Source organism: Eptesicus fuscus, chromosome 20, assembly GCF_027574615.1.
Source record: "Eptesicus fuscus isolate TK198812 chromosome 20, DD_ASM_mEF_20220401, whole genome shotgun sequence".
NCBI lineage: Eukaryota > Metazoa > Chordata > Mammalia > Chiroptera > Vespertilionidae > Eptesicus > Eptesicus fuscus.
In genome coordinates, this window is record NC_072492.1 from 31,597,017 (window position 1) to 31,615,479 (window position 18,463).

Here is an 18,463-nt window from a genome sequence, read left to right on the forward strand (position 1 = left end):
CTGGGAAGGCAATCCAGGGTTTACCTCATGGCTCGTGGCCCTGGCCAATTTGGTTGGTCCTCTTGGACTTGCTGTAGCCATTGCCACCCTTTACCACACTTTGCTTACTTCTTATTGGGGTGGAATATTCCACAGAAGTAGAGCCTCAGATCTCAAAAGGAGAGGCAGGAGAGGGTTATAGGTACACCGGGGATGCTGGTTTATAGACATCCCAGCATTTTTAAAAGGCAAATAAAAAAGGATCTTATCCTTGTGTGGGGAGATGTTTTGTCAGAAGGTATTTTCTCTTTTCTTTTCCTCTCTGATGATTGAGCCCCATGACTTTACCTTTTTTCTCTCTCTCTTCCTTTTCTCCTTCTTTTCCTCTCCTAGGTGTCAATGAGGGAAGGACCAATTTGATGAGGATGAGTGGGTGACAGGAAAGGGTTAGCTGTGTCTAGGCAGAGGGTTTGTTGTGTCTGGGGCCCTAGGGAATGAGTGTGTCTGGGGGAATGGCTGTGTTTGTGGCTGGGACAGGAATTTGGAGCTGGCAAGACCTATTTGGGGTGTGTGTATGTGTGTGTGTGTCTGGAAAGTTTCCAGTGATTACAGAGTTGGAGGCTGAGTCATTGGCCTGGCCCCTGGCAGGTGGTTACCTGAACTCCCAGCATGGCTGTATCTCAGTCTTCTGAGGCACACTCTCCATCACGACAGCATGTTCCTGCCCTTAGCAGTTTTTGGACTGCTCTAACCCAGGCTCTCATTCTCTCTGTCTGCTTCTCTTCCCAATCTACTGAGTTTCCTAAAAAGGCAACTTTCCTGACAGGCCAGTGGTGGCGGGGGTGGGTGTGTGGGAGTGGGAGGCTATGTTTATGCCTCTACAAGGGGACTGATTGCCAAAGGCAGAGGCCAGCTCAACACACTGCTTTGGCCTGTGTGCAATTCAGCACGGGAACTGCTTCCAGAGGCAGCTGCCCAACATCTGGGCCACATTGACTTCATTTAGCAAATGAAACATTCCCTGGGGCTGCGAGTGGGGGTGCAGAGCGGGGTGGGTGAGCTGTTCCCCTCCACTCTAAAGGTTCTCCACCCCTCTGGGCTGAGCTGGCTGCTCAAGTGTGATGTGGTCTCCTCCCTTCTCATTTGCCATATCCTTCTTCCCTTGGTCACCATCCTGATAGCGTTAAGTTTCCTTTACAAGGAAGTTGGAGTTCTGCAGCTGAATCCTGGAAGATGGGAGAGCTAGATGGGGAGGGTGCCTTATTGGATGGATGGCCTGAAGCTGGCTGGGGCAGTGGGGTAGCCACGGGAGCAGCCCAGTATCTTCCTCCCTCCTTTTTCCCCCCCAAAGCAAGAGAAAATGGAGACAACTATGGCTCAGAGGAGTCTGGGGGAAAGAAAACATATTCTTTTTTTTTTTAAAAAAAATATTTTTATTGGTTTCAGAGAGGAAGAGAAAGAGAGATAGAAACATTAATGATGAGAGAGAATCATTGATCCGTTGCCTCCTGCACACCCCACACTGGGGATCCAGCCCACAACCTGCTCATGTGCCCCATCTGGGAATCGAACCCTGACCTCCTGGTTCATAGGTCGACATACAACCACTGAGCCATGCTGGCTGGGCAAGAAAACATATTCTTAGAGTGTCTGTCACCTTTCTTGATCTGCATAGGGACAAGCTGTGTAACTGAGATATGCTGAGGCTTGACCCAATGAAGCCCCTAGGATTCATAACCAGATTTCAGAGATGCAAATGCAGATTATTTACGGATGACCCTGGTGAATTTTGTCCCCTGGGAAAGACCAGGGGAGGGCAGGGTTTGAAGGTACAAGGTAAGATAAAAGCATAAGGTAGGACCAGCCAAGGAATGGGGGGGTGTAATCAGAGAGGAAATGGGTACACTAGGACCAAAAGCAATTAATGAGGGGAGGAAGAAAGTCCAATAAGATATTCTCTGGGAGAATGCAATATAAACAGGAAAGTGGGGGAGGTCAAAGGTTTAGCGAATGACTACAACTATCTCTGAGCAAGAGGGAGAAGGGGAGGAGAGGCAGAGCAAGGGAAGAGGGGAAGAGGAGGGCTTGTGGGGAGGAGGAGGAGAGGAGGATATGGGAGGAGCCCCTTGTGAGACAAAACACGTCAGCCAGGGAGGGTTGGGAGGTGGGAATCCCAGGCTGTAACCTGAACATGGCTGTTATTTTTTCCCTGAGGTTTCCCCTGCACAGGCTGAGTTTAACTGCTGAAAGTGTCTTGGCTGTTGACTTAAAAAAACCAAAAGTGAGCCGTGGGGGCCATTTTGTATGTGATTTGTTGATTAGTTGATCCTGGAGAGCCCACTGCTTCTGCCTCCCCTACCTTGGCTGTTGTAGGCAGGATTGGCAGAGTCTGGAAAAACAACTGGTTGGGCTCAGCATTCCCTTGGTCCTCGAGGACAGCCGCTCTGGGTGTGTATAGCAAGCATTGGCCCCACAATAGGAAAACATAGCCAATGTGGATGAGTGCAGAGTTTTGGGCCCATCGCATAGGGTGTGTTCTTGGGGGTTGGAAACTGACATGGGTTGGGGTGGTGTTCTGTCCTTGGGCTGTGAATCTAGCAAAGAGGCCGGCCTCACACAGAGATTCAACTTGTGGTCTTGGCCTCATTGGTGCCATGTTAGAATCTAAACCCTTTCAAACTTGTCTGGTGGTGAGAATTACCTGGGGTGTTGGTTAAGTATAAAGGTTCCCAGGATGGACCCTGTATCTATTGCATCAGCATGGGTTGTTATGATAGCAAGTTTGGCAAATACTGCTAATCGAAAAGGCTGGTCAGGTGGAGTTAAAGTTGCCAGATAAAATACAGGACACCCATTTAAGTTTTAATTAAAGAATCAAATAATCCTATATAATAAAGAGGTAATATACAAATTGACCATCACACCCTCACAAGATGGCTGCCTACGACCAGGCTAGCAGGGGGGTTAGTGAGGGACGACCAAACTACTGAACAAGCAGGATGTGTGGGGTGACCAAGCTGGCGGGGGGGGGGGCAATTAGGCTGGCAGGGGGGCAGTGAGGGGTGACTAGGCCAGTGGGGGGGGGGCGGTTAGGGGCGACCAGGCTGGCAGAGGGGGGCAGTTGGGGGCGACCAGGCCAGCAGGAAGGGCAGTAAGGGGTGACCAGGCCAGCAGTTGGGGGGGCAGTTAGGAGCAACCAGGCCGGCAGGGAGGGGGCAGTTGGGGGCAACCTGGCCAGCAAGGGGGGGCAGTTAGGGGTGATCAGGCTGGCACACAGAGGCAGTGAGGGGCAATCAGGCCAGTAGGTGGAGGCAGTTAGGGGCGACCAGGCAGGCAGACAGGTGAGCGATTAGGAGCCAGCGGTCCAGGATTGTGAGGGGGATGTCTGACTGCCGGTTTAGGCCCAATCCCCAGGATTGGAGAGGGTGCAGGCTGGGCTGAGGAGACCCACCCCCTGCATGAATTTCGTGCACTGGGCCTCTAGTTTTTAGTATAAGAATGTCCCAAGTATTTGCTAAATTTAGCAACCCTGAGATGGAGGGAAATACTAGGAATTTTTATATAGTCCTGATTGCACATAGGAGGTGGACCAGCTCACACTCAGCTTGACATCCAAGGATGAGAAGAAGAATGCGTTTGGCTCTAGCAAAGTAGAAGAATCCAATAGGAATTACTTATGTTCTTCTCTGCATCTCTGGGGAAGGGCTTAGGCCAGTATTCATTTCTTTTTTATTTACTAACATGACTTTATTCTTCTCTGCTGCTTTTCTTTTCTTTTTTTGTTTGTTTGTTTGTTTGTTTTTAACCTGGAGGATAAATGTTTATCTGGAGAGTTTTGCTCTAACTTGTTATTGAAAAAAAAAAAGTATAATATTAAAAGCGTTTCTCTCTCTGTAAAACAATAGGTGTGAATACTAGTAACCATGAATTAAATGCTTTCCTTTTCCCCTCCTCCTTTCTGTCTCCTGCTAACATCTTCCTTTGTACATTCAAGTGATTTCTTGTTCTCACTGGATGTCAATCTAGAGAACAATGTTAATTTATTTGGGTTGGGTGTTTAGTAGCTCTCTGGGGGAAAAAAATAAGTACCAGCACATATTATGCTTTGTCCTCCAAGAACAGAGTTCACCATAATGGTAGTAGTTATAATGCTAATAGTGGAAAAGAGTCACCTTCTATTTGCATTTATTTGTTTATATATATCATACCTCAAGGATTCCAGTATGTTTGACTTATTTTGAGATTTTTGGAATTTGAAAGGATTTCACATTCACAGCCTTATTTTAATCCCCTGACCAAACCCCGTGAGAGAGGTAGGGTAATGACAGTTATTCATGCTCTACCTTCCCAATTTCCAAAATGGGATTCATGGAGAATGGGAGTTACAGCATGTGTCACTCTCCCGGGAGAGGGAGGGAATTCAGCTCACACAGCACGTGGGCCAGAACCTCCCTCCTCTCTGCTTCAGTCTTCCTCTGGGTCTTGGTTATTTTTGTCCTTTTTGTGTAACATCCGGTTTCATTGGGAACTGGAACTTTAATCTTCCACCCTTCCTCCTTCTCTCTGAGTAACCTGGAGACATTCTTTCTATCCACTCAGCCTGGACTATTGAGAAAGGGAATGTTGGCCAAGTGTGTTGAGGTCACTGCCTTGGTATTCTTCTGGGGCAAGAGGCTCTCAGGGAGAGCGTGGCTGAGGAGCAGGCCTGCTCTGTTCCTGACCTCTGATGTCAGTGACCACCAAGGGGGAGATGGAGACAGTTTTTGTTTCTTAGTGTTTATATTTCTAAGGGGATTCATAACAAACCATAAGGACTGTCAGCAAGGCTTAGCACGTCAAACCTTCCAATAAGCACCGTCCCATTAGAAAACGGGGGTTCGGAAACCCTCCTCCAAACTCCAGACATTCCCTCTCTTTGCTGCTGCAGCTTGAAGATGCAGGATGGCCTTGCCGCTCTCATTCGGTGTCCTGGTCTCACCCTTCCCTCTCTCCTTCAGCATCTGTCTCAGTCCTGGAAAGGCTCAGCTAGCTCCTCAGTGCCTCTTGGTCTATGCAGTCATTGCCTTTTTTGGAAGGGTTTCTCCCTGGGGCTTAGTGGGCAGCTGGAGTCAGAGATAAGGTAGGAAGCTTTCTGAGCAAGAAAGAGACTGCTTCCTGAGGGAGAAGCTTCGGGAGAGATGGGCAGGGGCAGCAAGAGGAGTTTGGGCACAAAAATGCGAACTGCTCCTGAGCTCTGTCCTCTGTCGTTCTGTCCTCGGCCAGAGCTGAGTGCAGAGAGGGGATTTTCATTTCTCTCAGAGGCTTGGAGGATCTGTGCTGTCCCTGTTGGAACCTTTTGAGTCAGGAAGGTTAAGTCTTATGCACTGTTTCCCATTGCCCATGTCATTTCTCAACTACATACCTGGGAGAGAGAAGGAAGATGCTGGCTTCTGAAAGCTCTTTCCACTTTTTGCCTGGGCCAGGGTGGTCCTCATGCTGTTTGTCCTAGTCCATTCAGGCTGCTGTAACAAAAAGACCATGGACTGGGTGGCTTAACAACTAACATTAATTTTTACAGTTCTGGAGGCTGAGAAGTCCAAGATCAAGGTACCGCCTGCGTCATACATGGCTGTCTTCTTGCTGTATCTTCACATGGCAGAGAGGCCAGAGAGCTCTCGGGCTTGTTTTGAAGGGCACTGATCTCAGTCAAGAGGGCTCCACCTCGTGACCTAGTCACCTTCCAAGGCCCCACCTCCTGATTCCTTCACCTTGAGGTGAAGGAATTCTGGGTGGACACAAACATTCAGTGTGTAGCCCTATGGTGTTGTTCATCTCTCCACCCACCTTGGGAAGCCATTCAGCCCATCAGAGGAGGGCTGGGCAGGAGAGGGAAGGAGACTTCTAGCATCATGAGGGGTTTTAGGCAATGGAGTCCTGAGTTTCAAAACGTGGATAGCCCCTTGTGGCCCAATCCCTCTCCTAGAAATAGGGCTACCAGTCACCTGAGTGGGCTGAAGAGGCAGAATGTGATCTATCCTTCCCCCACCTCCCACATCCTCATCTTGCATTCTGTTCCCTACCTGGGGCGTTCTCTGATGTGGCTCTTCCTGGGCCCATCACTTCCACAGTCCTGCTTCTCTGCCTGGGTTCTCACGCCATGCAGAATGTAATACCGTTTATCATTTTGTGAGGATAATTGCCGTCAGACCATCTAATTAGCATCTCACTTCTGCCACTTCCTGGCTCTGTAACTTTGGGCAAGTCACTTAATTTCTTAGATTTCTCACCTGTAAGATTGGGTTCCTCATTTGTGAAGTCTCCCAGCCTCAGGTTCCTCACGTGTAAAATGAAAATAGTTCCAGCGTTACAGAACTGTAACCAGGAGGACTGCAGTAACCCATGCAAAGTGCTTATCACAGTGCCTGCCATGCAGTAGGTGCTCAATAAATGTTCACACTCGTTGTTCTGGGATATCAGTATGACTTATTCAGCTGACTTCTGGAAGTGGTTGTGAGAGGGGTGGGTGGGGATTGAGGGTTGGTTTGAGGGCTTGAGGCCTAGATATTGTGAAATAGGTCCAGGGTGGGGTTTTCCAGATTTCCTGCCAGTCCCTCCAGCCTGCCAAGAGGCCCTCATGGACATGTGCCCACACAATGTTGGCTAAATTTATTGAATGTCAGAGCAGGAAGGGACTGAACACATCAAGTCATCTAAGCCCCTTTGGAATAGGTGAGGAAACTGAGGCCAACAGGAGTGAAATGACTTATTTGAGGTCACATGCCTAGTTAGTGGCAGACCTAGGGTTGAACCTATTTCCTGATTTCCAGTGTTCTTTCCAATGCAGATGTCCCCCCATTCAATACTCAGGTGTAAACACACACAGAGCTCCAGAGGGTGGGATACACACCAGGGTTTTTGGAAGGGTGATCAATTGGCTCTCTGTCCAGGGTGAGGGAGGAAACTTAAAGTGATAGGATGGACTCTGGCCAATGGTCTGGCATCATGGGACTTGCCCAAGCTTGTGAAGCTTATTCAAAGTTAATTTATCCAGGAACTATTTACAGAGCATCTCATAATAATAGCTAACCTTCATTGATCACTTACCCTGTGGCAGGCACCATGCTACGAGTTTTACCTGCTTTGTCTTATTTTGTCCTGTCTAACATTCCTGTGAGGCTGGGGCTATTATTATCTCCACGGTATAGCTGAGGAAACAAGATGTGGAGCGTGTAGGTGACTCATGCTAATAACCAGCTAGTAAGAGGCAATGCTGAGATGTAGTCTCAGCCAATCTACTCCTGTGTGCTTAGCCCCTACTCTCTGCTGCTGCCCAGTACCTCTTCCCCCATCACCTCTGTGGTAAGTCCTGGTTTGGGTGCTGGGAGTAGAAAAGGAATAGCCCCTTCCCTCATAGATCTCAGATCCTAGTCAGTGTCTTAAAGCTTCCAAACTGCTTTGACCTTGACCTCCAGAAAGAAATTGTGTATCATTCTTTAATTTACATATTATACCCTACTCCCCAACATATAAATGTTTCATAAAACAATATTTACTATTGTTATTTATGTAGTTTCATACTTTTTATTCTATTCTATTGCATTTTATTTGGTAAATACATGGTTGAGACCCACTCATTGGTTTTTGGGACCCACCATGGGTTGCATTTCAGATTTTGAAAAGCAGTAGTTTAACGGGCATCATACTGTATTGGCTCTCTTCCTGGCTACCAATCCACGAGACAGTACTCACCCAACCTTTCTGTTGCCTCAGTTCTCTCCTTCTGTACAATGGATCACACGAGTTCATTTATGCTGGTTCAGCTCCAAAATGCTGGAAAAGCTCTAGGCCACTGGGAGGCAGCAGGGCCTGCAGGAGGCGGAGAACCACCATGGCTCCAATTACAGGGCTGCCCCTTGGGCTCCTGTTTTACAGACCCTGACTCAGGGATCACCCCGCTGTAACCTGAAGGAGAATCTGCTGAAGGATAACTGTGCCCTGGAGTCCATCGAGTTCCCCCTCAGTGAGGTCAGCATCTTGGAGGCCAGGCCTCTCAGCGACAAGGGCTCTGGAGACAGTTCCCAAATCACTCAAGTCAGTCCCCAGAGGATTGCGCTCCGGCTCCGGCCAGGTAGGGATGGGCTCACTGTGGGGAGACTCCGGGCAGATGCACACAGGGCACAAGGTGGAGGTCTGATCAGGAAGCCTTGGGGAAGTAACTCACCATGGTAATGAGGCAGGAAGAGAAGGATGTGGGGAAAGGTGTGGGCAGGAGAATGGAAGAAAATGGAAGATGTTGGGACTTGGAGTCAGCAGATCAGAGTTTGAATCTTGACTCTCCCATATATTAGCTATTTGAACTTGGGCAAGTTACTTAACCCTTCTAACATAGTAGGGACTCAGAAATTGCATATCATTATTTATTTTGTCCCTTCTTTCCCCCAATGCCTATTTTGCCAAGCTTATAGCTTTGTGTTGAGGCTCAAATGAGATATAAGATGAGAAAGCAATTTATAAGCCCCCTTTCTGTGTGAGATTTGGGGCAGGGACACGGGGGCAAAGAGAAGCAGGAGACCTTTAGAGGCAGGAAGGATTAAGCTAAGAGACGGGCTTTTTGAACCATTGATTGTGATTTTTCTGATTAAATCAAGACTGTAAGAAAGCACCTTCTAAGTGTAAGTCATGTGGGTGCTATGAGGTTCAGCCTTTTCTAGAGTTTGAAGTGTAGTAACTGCCACAACTTCAATGACTCAAGGTAGTAGACTCTTGGGATCCAGAGGATTAGGCAGATGGGCACTTAGAGAAGGTAGAGAATATTAAAATGGAAAAGGTTAAAAATGGGAGGGTCAAGAGATTGGAAGGGGAAGGGGGGAGAGGAGAAGGGACAGGGTTTTCAACTTTGGTTTGGTCAAGAAGTTACTTAATCCTGTGTCCTTCCAAATCCATTTGTTAAGTCTTCAAGAGAGAAGAGGAGAAAAACTAATATCCTTCTGCCTTCCAGATGATTCGAAGAGTTTCTCCATCCAAGTCCGGCAGGTGGAGGATTACCCTGTGGACATCTACTACTTGATGGACCTGTCTTACTCCATGAAGGATGATCTGTGGAGCATCCAGAACCTGGGTACCAAGCTGGCCTCCCAGATGCGCAAGCTCACCAGTAACCTGCGGATTGGCTTTGGGGCCTTTGTGGACAAGCCTGTATCACCATACATGTACATCTCCCCACCAGAGGCCCTCAAAAACCCCTGCTATGAGTAAGTCCTTCTGGAGACGTCAAGGCAGGGCATGGGGGCAAAGAATATAGGGGTAAGAGACCTTCAGAGGAAGGAAGGATTAAGCCAAGAGACAGGCTCTTAGAAGCATTGATTGTGACTTTTCTAATTAAATCAAAGAGAATTTAAGGAAATACTTTCTATGTATAAGGCAAGTGGGTGCTATGGGATTCAGGGTGGGACATAGTTCCAGCATTTTCTAGGGTCTGAAGTGTATTAACTTCCACAACTTCTATGACTCAAGGTAGTTGATTCTAGGGTAGCTTTGTTGGCTACCTTCTGGCCAAATCATATCTTCTCTTTACCTTAGTCTTCCTGTCCAGCAAGTGAGCCACCCTATTGAGCTGAGTGTTGTGTCAAAAGGTCTCAAAAGCTGCTTGAAGACCTAGAAAAAAAAAATCTATCAGCTTCTTGGTCTTGGTCACAAATAAACTGGAGACAAGAGAATGCTGGGAGGCACAGGAACAAGATCAAAAGTAGAGAGAAATTTATGAATGAGTAAACAGAGGAATTATGATTTCAGGAGGATTGATTTTATTGTCATTTTCATCATTGTTCTACTCATCAAGAGTATGAGTCTTGCCGAAACCGGTTTGGCTCAGTGGATAGAGCGTCGGCCTTCGGACTGAAAGGTCCCAGGTTCGATTCCGGTCAAGGGCATGTACCTTGGTTGCGGGCACATCCCCAGTAGGGGTTGTGCAGGAGGCAGCTGATCGATGTTTCTAAGGCTCTATCCCTCTCTCTTCCTCTCTGTGAAAAATCAATAAAAAGAAAAAAAAAAAAAAAGAGTATGAGTCTTCAAGGTTAAAATGCTTATTATGTAACTGGTGGAGACTATGAAAATCCATAACAATTTTTAATGATGGTTTCTGAGCCTGACAAGTACAGATTTACAAGTACAGAGTTTTCAAAGTTATGTGTTATGCCTTTTTAAGCTTCTGAGTTGTAAGGTTCCCCAGTTAAGATATCAGCCATCAATTAAATGAACAACCCATTGGGCTGGGGACAGAAATGCTCCTGTCTGTACAGATCTATCAATTCATTGATGGTTTGGGGACATTGTTATTGGTGAAACTTTTACTTTACTGTTGTGTTAATGTTACTTTAGAGAAATATTAAATATAAGGTGATAGCAACAACAAGAGCCTCTGATCTAAGTGCTTTGTGTTAACTCATTTAAGTCTTACAATAACTTATGAAATATGTGCTCTCATTTCCCATTTTTATAGGTTAAGTGTAGAGAAACTTGCCTAGGGTTCCATGACTTATAAGTAGAGGAGCTGAGATTTGAACCAAGGCAATGTAGTTTTGCAGCTCACTCTTTTATCCTCTAGGCTAGCTGGAAGTAAGGTCAATGTGGTCATTTGAGGGGTTTGGAGTCTAAACTGTCTGGGTAATCGTCTAGGTAATTGCCAGTTCTCTACAAATATGGATAATCCTGTTATCCATATCTGTTCCCCATTTTTCCCCTTCCCACTCCCCATGTAGTCTTTTCCATCAGGCTGTCTGCTTAAATTATCTTCCTCTCTTCCCAGGATGAAGACCACCTGTTTGCCCATGTTTGGCTACAAACATGTGCTGACACTAACTGACCAGGTGAACCGCTTCAATGAGGAGGTGAAGAAGCAGAGTGTGTCACGGAACCGAGACAGCCCAGAGGGTGGCTTTGATGCCATCATGCAGGCTACAGTCTGTGATGTGAGTTTGGAGGGCATCGAGTGCCAAGTGTGGTTAGTGCAGATCAAATGGGGAATGAAGTGGTTCAACTGTGGGGATTTCCATGTGAAATAAGAGATAGGAAATAAGCAGAGCTTCATAGGCAAAAAAAAAAAAAAAAAGAGTAGAGGCAAAAAATTGCTCCTGATAAGCAACCTCTGCTTATATCTGCTCCCTGGCCAGAGCTGACAATTTTTTGAACCACTTGGTACCAGATGTTCTCTGGGAGAGCATTTTCTCATCTTCTCTGGAAGTGTATCAGAATCAAGCTGGGTTAACTTAACCTCAGGTAAGAAGGAAGATGTTAAACAAGGATTTCTTCTAGCCCAGCTCAGCTTTGCAGATGCAGGTGGGTTTCTAAGCGGGCCCTATGATTATCACTGGAAAAGTTATATTTGGAATTGAATCGTGTCCCTCGGCTGCTTGCACTAATCAGCCATGAGGCTGTTTTCCTAAGAAACAGAAACCCCTGAGTTGGGAAGTTTCAGCTTGTGTTCCAAGGACTGGGACTGAGGCCCTTCACCCAGAGAACGTGTTCAGACCTTCAGGCAGGGAGGTCCTTGGGTCTTTGTTTTCTGCCAATGAGACATCTAAAGTTGCTTTCTCTCCCTAGCTGGTTTGGCTCAGTGAATAGAGAGTTGGCCTGCGGACTGAAGGGTCCCGGGTTTAATTCCGTCAAGGACACATGCTCGGGTTGTGGGCTCGATCCCCAGTGGGGGGCGTGCCGGAGGCAGCAGATCAATGATTCTCTCTCATCATTGATGTTTCTATCTCTCTCTCCCTCTCCCTTCCTCTCTGAAAATCAATAAAAAATATTTTTAAAGTTGCTTTCCCTCTTTTGCCCCTCCCCCTTTTTTTTTAAACAGGAGAAGATTGGCTGGAGGAATGATGCATCCCACTTGCTGGTGTTTACCACTGATGCCAAGACCCATATAGCACTGGATGGAAGGCTAGCAGGCATTGTCCAGCCCAATGATGGGCAGTGCCACGTTGGCAGTGACAACCATTACTCTGCCTCTACTACCATGGTGAGGTTCTTGGTTTTTGTTGTTGTTGTTTTAAATATATTTTTATTGATTTCAGAGAGGAAGGGAGACACAGTGAGAGATAGAAACATCAATGATGAGAGAGAATCATTGATTGGCTGCCTCCTGCACGCTCCACACTGGGGATCGAGCCTACAATCTGGGCATGTGCCCTGACTCAGAATCGAACTGTGACCTCCTGGTTCATATGTCAATGCTCAACCACTGAGCATTGAGCCCGCAACCCGGGCATGTGCCCTTGACTGGAATCGAACCTAAGACGCACCCCCCACCCCCCCAACCCCTCACCCCGGTCCACAGGCCAATGCTCTATCCGCTGAGCCATACCAGCTAGGGCTCAGGTCCTCTCTTTTTATAGGATTATCCCTCTTTGGGGCTGATGACCGAAAAGCTGTCCCAGAAAAACATCAATCTGATCTTTGCAGTGACTGAAGCAGTAGTCAATCTCTACCAGGTAACTATGCCATCAGGGCTTCCTAGAATGTGAGTGGAAGTGGGAGTGGGAGTGGGGCTGTGATGGGAGGACTTACCTTAGGGAACCAGCATTGACCATGGTTCCCAACCAGGAAAGACGCTCCTACAACCTGTTCCCAGGAGCTAATGCTTCCTTTCCAACTCTGACCTAGCAGTATGGGTGTGTCAATGTTTGCTGTGGGGGAAGGGGAGCAAGTCGGTGGAGTAAGGGGTGTGAGAGGTGTTCTCTAATTTTGCTCCGTGCTGAGAAACTGCTAGATTTATTCCTGGGAGTGACAAGACAAATATCCTCTTTTTCTCCTCAATCTTCATTTCAAGACCCTTCATCTGATTGGGGGAGGGCTTTTGGAGGCCACCACCTCCATTCAGTCAGTCTTGGATATTTTTGTCTTCCTTTCTAGAACTATAGTGAGCTCATCCCAGGGACTACAGTGGGGGTTCTGTCTGCTGATTCCAGCAATGTCCTCCAGCTCATTGTTGATGCCTATGGGGTAAGTGTCTTACACTGGGAAAGGGCCTGCTAAGAGTTCACCTCACTTGGCATTTACCCAGGAGGACTCAGATTTGTGAGTCCTGGCTGCTAGTTTACCTTGAATCCTTCCTCTTGTTCATCAAGGGGCCAGGTGATGGCCAGCACTGAGAGGAATGCAGCCTTCTGAGAAAGAAATGGCTCAGAATGGAAAGCCAGGGAGCTTAGGAACAATGGGTGAAGAGCTTAGAGGAGGTAGAAGGGAAAGAGAGAATGGGGGTGAAGACGAGAAAGGATCAGAGTCCTGAAATTAGAGGGGGAAACTGAGTGAGGGAGAGCTGGGCTCCAACAAGAGGGAAAAAGAGGGAGCTGAGCCACAGGGAAGGTGAGGGCGATAAAAAATTAGGTAGAAATTGCTACTACCCAAGGTGACCAGCATTAGCACTTCCCTTTCGCACATCCAGGAGGCCTACAGGAGAGTATAGCTGGTTTAGATGTTATCCAGACTCACCTAGACACAAGTGAGGAGAGAGAGGGGGAGCAGGGCCTGGGCTGGAAGTATAGCAGGTGACAGGCTCCTAGGGGGACTCTGGCAACTTCCAAGTGAACCTCAGCATCTGGCACTGCAGGGTCAGTCCAGGGCCACCTGGGAGATTCTGCTTGGGATGGAATTGGCACCTACCCATTTCCTCTCAGTCCATTTCCTTACCTTCTTTCGCTCAGAAAATCCGCTCTAAAGTCGAGCTGGAGGTACGTGACCTTCCCGAGGAGTTGTCTCTATCCTTCAACGCCACTTGTCTCAACAACGAGGTCATCCCAGGCCTTAAGTCTTGTGTGGGACTCAAGATTGGAGACACGGTAAGGAGGTCTGGGCAGGGGCTGACCTTGGCCTGTGCCCTGGAGTGTCTGTGGGTACCCCACCCCTTCCTTCTTCCCTGCACCTTCTTCCTGCAGGTCATTATCACTTAGACGCAATGGAGCTAAGGCTTCTGTTGCCTAAACTTTCTCTATCTGTTAAGTGAACTTCATTGTTGGGATTTTTTAAAAACTTGAATTGAGGTTACCTCTGTTTATTTATACACAGTTGATTGCCAATGAAAATATTTCTTACCTTCAGCCCCTAACCAGTCTCCAACCCTGCCCCACCCCCCAAGGTAAAGCCTTTCTTTCCTCCACAGTGTAAAATAGTCGTGTCTTCTATAAGCATTTATTGAGCACTGACTTTGGGCCAGATATTGTTCTAGTTGCTGAAGATTCAATAGCAAATGGAACAGGCAGAAATACCCACCCTGATGGAATTTCAGAATGCAAATGTTCATTTTGCCCCTCCGGTCCCTCTATGGCTTTCCTTACCTAGTCGTTGTTTCTCCTCTGTTTCTGTCTAAGGGGGGACGGGTTGGTGAAGGCAGATGGAGGAAAGAGGGGGATATTTATATATCCTTTTTTTTGAAGATTCAAACCTATTTCATTCTCTCATGAATTATAAAATACAAAGGTGGCTATATTAATGACAAAACTCAAACAGTACTGAGAGGGGGTTTGTCAATGGGCAGAAGTCAGTCCCTCTGGGTGGGACCCAGAACTCCCAGGTAGATGGTGGCCTCCCTGTTGCTGGGCCAGAAGCGCTGTCCTGTCGGCCTTCACCTTCTCCAGCCGCTTGGCCAGGTGGCTGTTGGTCATCTCCACTTCCTCAATCTTGTCCAGTGTTATTCGTAACTCTCCTTGTAACTTCCTTTTTTTCTGCTTTCAGTTCATCTTCCACTTTCTCAGCATTCTCAGCAGCAGATTTATATCTCAGCACCTGTCCTTCAAGCCGGCTAATACTTTGCTCCAAGGTGGTTATATCCTGTTCTGCTTTGGAAAGCTTAAACTTGGATTCACTCATTTGTCTATTCGCGTCTCTCTGCGTTTGGATGAACTGCAAATCTGAGCCGTTCTGCAGCCCGGCCAGGTCACCAGCCGCCGTGCCGTCGCCCCTATAGCACTTCTGCTGCTCCTCCTCTAACGGCAGCTTCAGTTTTCTAAGCTGTGATAGTAGCTCTTCCTTCTCTCCGGCAAGTTTTCGGAGCCTTACATCTAGAGGACCCTCTCCTGCGGACTCCAAGACCGGAGACGCCACAGTGATGGCTCCAACCACCGGTTCATGATTGACATCACCATTGGGAGTGCCGTCGGGGATTATAACTAAGCCGTGTTTCTCCATAAGCGCATCTCTTTGTCGGGGGCCTTCTTTAAGTTCATCCATTTTATGCTGCAGCACACTACACACACGTTTCTGCCTTTCTAACTCTTTTGATTTTTCTTCATTTTCTCTTTAAAATCCCGCCATCTGCTCCTCTTGTTCTTCCATAACATCCTTGAGGGTATCTGCCTGGTAGATCCAATTGTTCTTCTCATTGTCTAGCTGTGCATTAGAAACCGTGGCTTTCTTGTATTTTTCTTCCACTTCAGACGAAGACCCCCGCAGTTCACTTAATGAGGTGTCTGGATCTGTTAAGCTGCTGGTGTCCCGGCTTCCTCCTCTGGATGAGTTTCCACTTAGAGGGGTTGTTGCTGAGGCAGGATTTCGAGACGAAGTCATGTGTAATTTTCAGCACACTGATGGTCAGATTTCTCATCCAACTCTTTCTGCTGTCGTTCCAGTTCTCTCATGCGTATATCTCTTGCTTCTGCCAGGGCAGCCCGTTTTGCTGCCAGCCTTGCCTCTGCCTCTCCGGCAATGTTCCTCAGCTTCATCTCTGCAGAAAACCGGTCTTTCACAGGTGTCCTTTTCCTTCCAGAGCCAGGAGTCCCCATCTTGTCTGGATCGTCTTTTAAGTCTGAGAAATGATTCAGACTGTTTTCAGACCTGTCCCTGGGCGCGGGCAGTGGCTGCAGCGCCGCCCTTGAAGGGCCTGAGCGCGGCCCGCCCGCCCCCTGGGAGTCCGCAGGGGGCGGGGAGGGCAGGGAAGAGCGGGGAGCAAAGGGCGAGGGAGGCGGAGCGGGCGACCTCGGTCCTAGGTCCCGGGCCAGGCGGGCCGGGCTGGACACAGTAGCTCCAGGTGCCGGCGGCCGGTCAGCCGGTCACGCCGGTGTCCCCTGGGCGCCCAGGCTCAGGCATCGGGAACCAGCCCCCGGAGGAGCCGCAGCCCGAGCGGCAGGGGAGGCGGCGGAGGGGCGGGTCCCTATATATCCATATTTATATTATCTATATCTATCTCCACCCAACCGTCTATTTTAGGCACATGTGCACATACCTCATGTAAGAAATATTGGCCTGAAATGTGTTTGATTGCACAGTGATGAAATGTTATCTGGAAACTGAGCAGTAGATCCTGAGCCTGTGGATGGCCACAGTGTGGCATTGTATGGTACAAAAGAGTGCTTTGTTGTCTTGCTGAGATGATGCAATCAGCTCAGGTAGCTTCATTGGCCAGAGCAGAGAGTTCACAAGATCATAGGTTCTGTTCTGCTTGAGCTGGTTTATTTCACATGTGGAGTAAAAAACACACACCAGCCCCAGCTGGTTTGGCTCAGTGGATAGAGCGCCGGCCTGCGGACTGAAGGGTCCCAGGTTTGATTCTGGCCAAGAGCACATACCCGGGCTGCGGGCTCAATCCCCAGTGGGGGGCGTGCAGGAGGCAGCTGATCAATGATTCTCTCTGGTCATTGATGTTTCTATTTCTCCCTCTCCCTTCCTCTCTGAAATCAATAAAGAAATATTTTTTAAAAAAACCACACACCCAACCTTCTACATCATACCTGTAAACGCCTGTCTCTGCACCCAGCCAGATATGTCACAACTGCACGGCTATTCAGGGCTTTTGTTTTTGCTTTGCGGACCTTGGTGTGGGAAGGCACCTAGATTGGGTATTCCTTGGCAGAGCAGAGAACAGCTTATTTCCAGGGCTGGAGTGTTAACAGGGTCTACCTGTGTCTGAATACGATCTTTACTTTCCATCCAGGTGAGCTTCAGCATCGAGGCCAAGGTGCGAGGCTGCCCCCAGGAGAAGGAAAAGTCCTTTACCATCAAGCCTGTGGGCTTCAAGGACAGCCTCACCGTCCAGGTCACCTTCGACTGTGACTGTGCCTGCCAGGCCCATGCCGAGCCTAACAGCCGCCGCTGCAACAACGGCAACGGGACCTTTGAGTGCGGGGTGTGCCGCTGCGGGCCTGGCTGGCTGGGGTCCCAGTGTGAGTGCTCAGAGGAGGACTACCGCCCCTCCCAGCAGGACGAGTGCAGCCCCCAGGAGGGCCAGCCTGTCTGCAGCCAGCGGGGCGAGTGTCTCTGTGGCCAGTGCGTCTGCCACAGCAGCGACTTTGGCAAGATCACGGGCAAGTACTGCGAGTGCGATGACTTCTCCTGTGTCCGCTACAAGGGGGAGATGTGCTCGGGTGAGTAGAACTGCATATCCCTCCCGTCCCGATACCCACACACACTCACATGTCTGAGCTGGAGGTGGGCACCGGAAGGCCCATGGGGCAGAGCTGAGTAGATGGTGTTCTACTCCAGTGGGAGAAGACAGAAATGAGGTTCTCTTTCATTCCTCTCAGCTCCCTATGTCCTTGCTCGTGGGGTACAGGGACATTTGCTCGTAGGAAGGAGTGGGGAAACTTGAAGGTGAAGATAGTTTTTTCTTTTCTTTCATCTGCCCTCCACCTAATATTGTAAGTCATTGGTTCTTCATTGTTTTGAGGATACAGACCAATCCTTTTTCAAGGGGAAAAAAAAATCACTGACTGATGGTAATTAAATTTCTAGTATTTATAGATTTGGAAAAGATATGATGTCAGAATACGTAGTGAAGTAGGTAATAATTGTCTTACATGGATTTATCTTTTTATCACAAAAAGACTTGGAAAATAGTAAAGGATACCCAAGGCATTGGAGCACATTTAATGAGCCAAGTACACTTGGCACCATGACTGGAAAACAGAAAGCTCTTATTAAATGTTGGCACTGTTTTGTTATCGCTATTGGCATTACTATTACTTTTTGGGTTCTAGATCTGTGCTGATCAAATGGTAGCCACTGGCCACATGTGGTTATTTAAATCTAAATTAATTCTGTTAATTAAAATTAGAAACTCACTTCTTCTGTTGCTCAGGAGCCACATGTGGCCAGTGGCCGCCACGATAGACGGCACAGATGTATATTGAATAGCACTGCCGTGGAGAGTCCCGGCCTGCCGACTGGGGATTATGATATTGAGTCCTTCTACCTGCAGGATACTGAGTTGTTGTCCTTCTCATTACAACAATTCAGTAAAATCTTGGCCAATTCATCATCTCAAACTGGCTTCTCCTTGTCCCAAAGACCACTCCTGGGGTACTTCCCCAGCTAGAAAAAGTTGAGCTTGCCTGGCTGGCGTAGCTCAGTGGTTGAACATCAACCTATGAACCAGGAGGTCATGGTTCGATTCCCAGTTAGGGCACATGCCCAGGTTGTGGGCGCAGGTTGTGGGCTTGATCCCCAGTACAGGGCAGCTGATCAATGATTCTCTCTCATCATTGATGTTTCTATCTCTCCCTTCCTCTCTGAAATCAATATA

At 48.1% G+C, this 18,463-nt stretch overlaps 1 protein-coding gene and 1 pseudogene across 1 annotated transcript in view; one reads left to right on the forward strand and one right to left on the reverse strand.

The window, feature by feature from the left end:
* ITGB3 (integrin subunit beta 3) overlaps window positions 1-18,463 on the forward strand; it is a 49,532-nt gene that overhangs the window by 16,076 nt on the left and 14,993 nt on the right. Inside the window, exons 3-10 of the mRNA XM_008149453.3 lie at window positions 7,891-8,086; window positions 8,957-9,209; window positions 10,763-10,925; window positions 11,810-11,971; window positions 12,348-12,443; window positions 12,865-12,954; window positions 13,656-13,790; window positions 16,877-17,306. Of these exons, the coding sequence (XP_008147675.1) occupies window positions 7,891-8,086; window positions 8,957-9,209; window positions 10,763-10,925; window positions 11,810-11,971; window positions 12,348-12,443; window positions 12,865-12,954; window positions 13,656-13,790; window positions 16,877-17,306 (1,525 nt within the window). The remainder of the gene's footprint in view (window positions 1-7,890; window positions 8,087-8,956; window positions 9,210-10,762; window positions 10,926-11,809; window positions 11,972-12,347; window positions 12,444-12,864; window positions 12,955-13,655; window positions 13,791-16,876; window positions 17,307-18,463) is intronic.
* LOC103293209 (leucine-rich repeat flightless-interacting protein 2-like) lies at window positions 14,475-15,728 on the reverse strand (annotated as a pseudogene).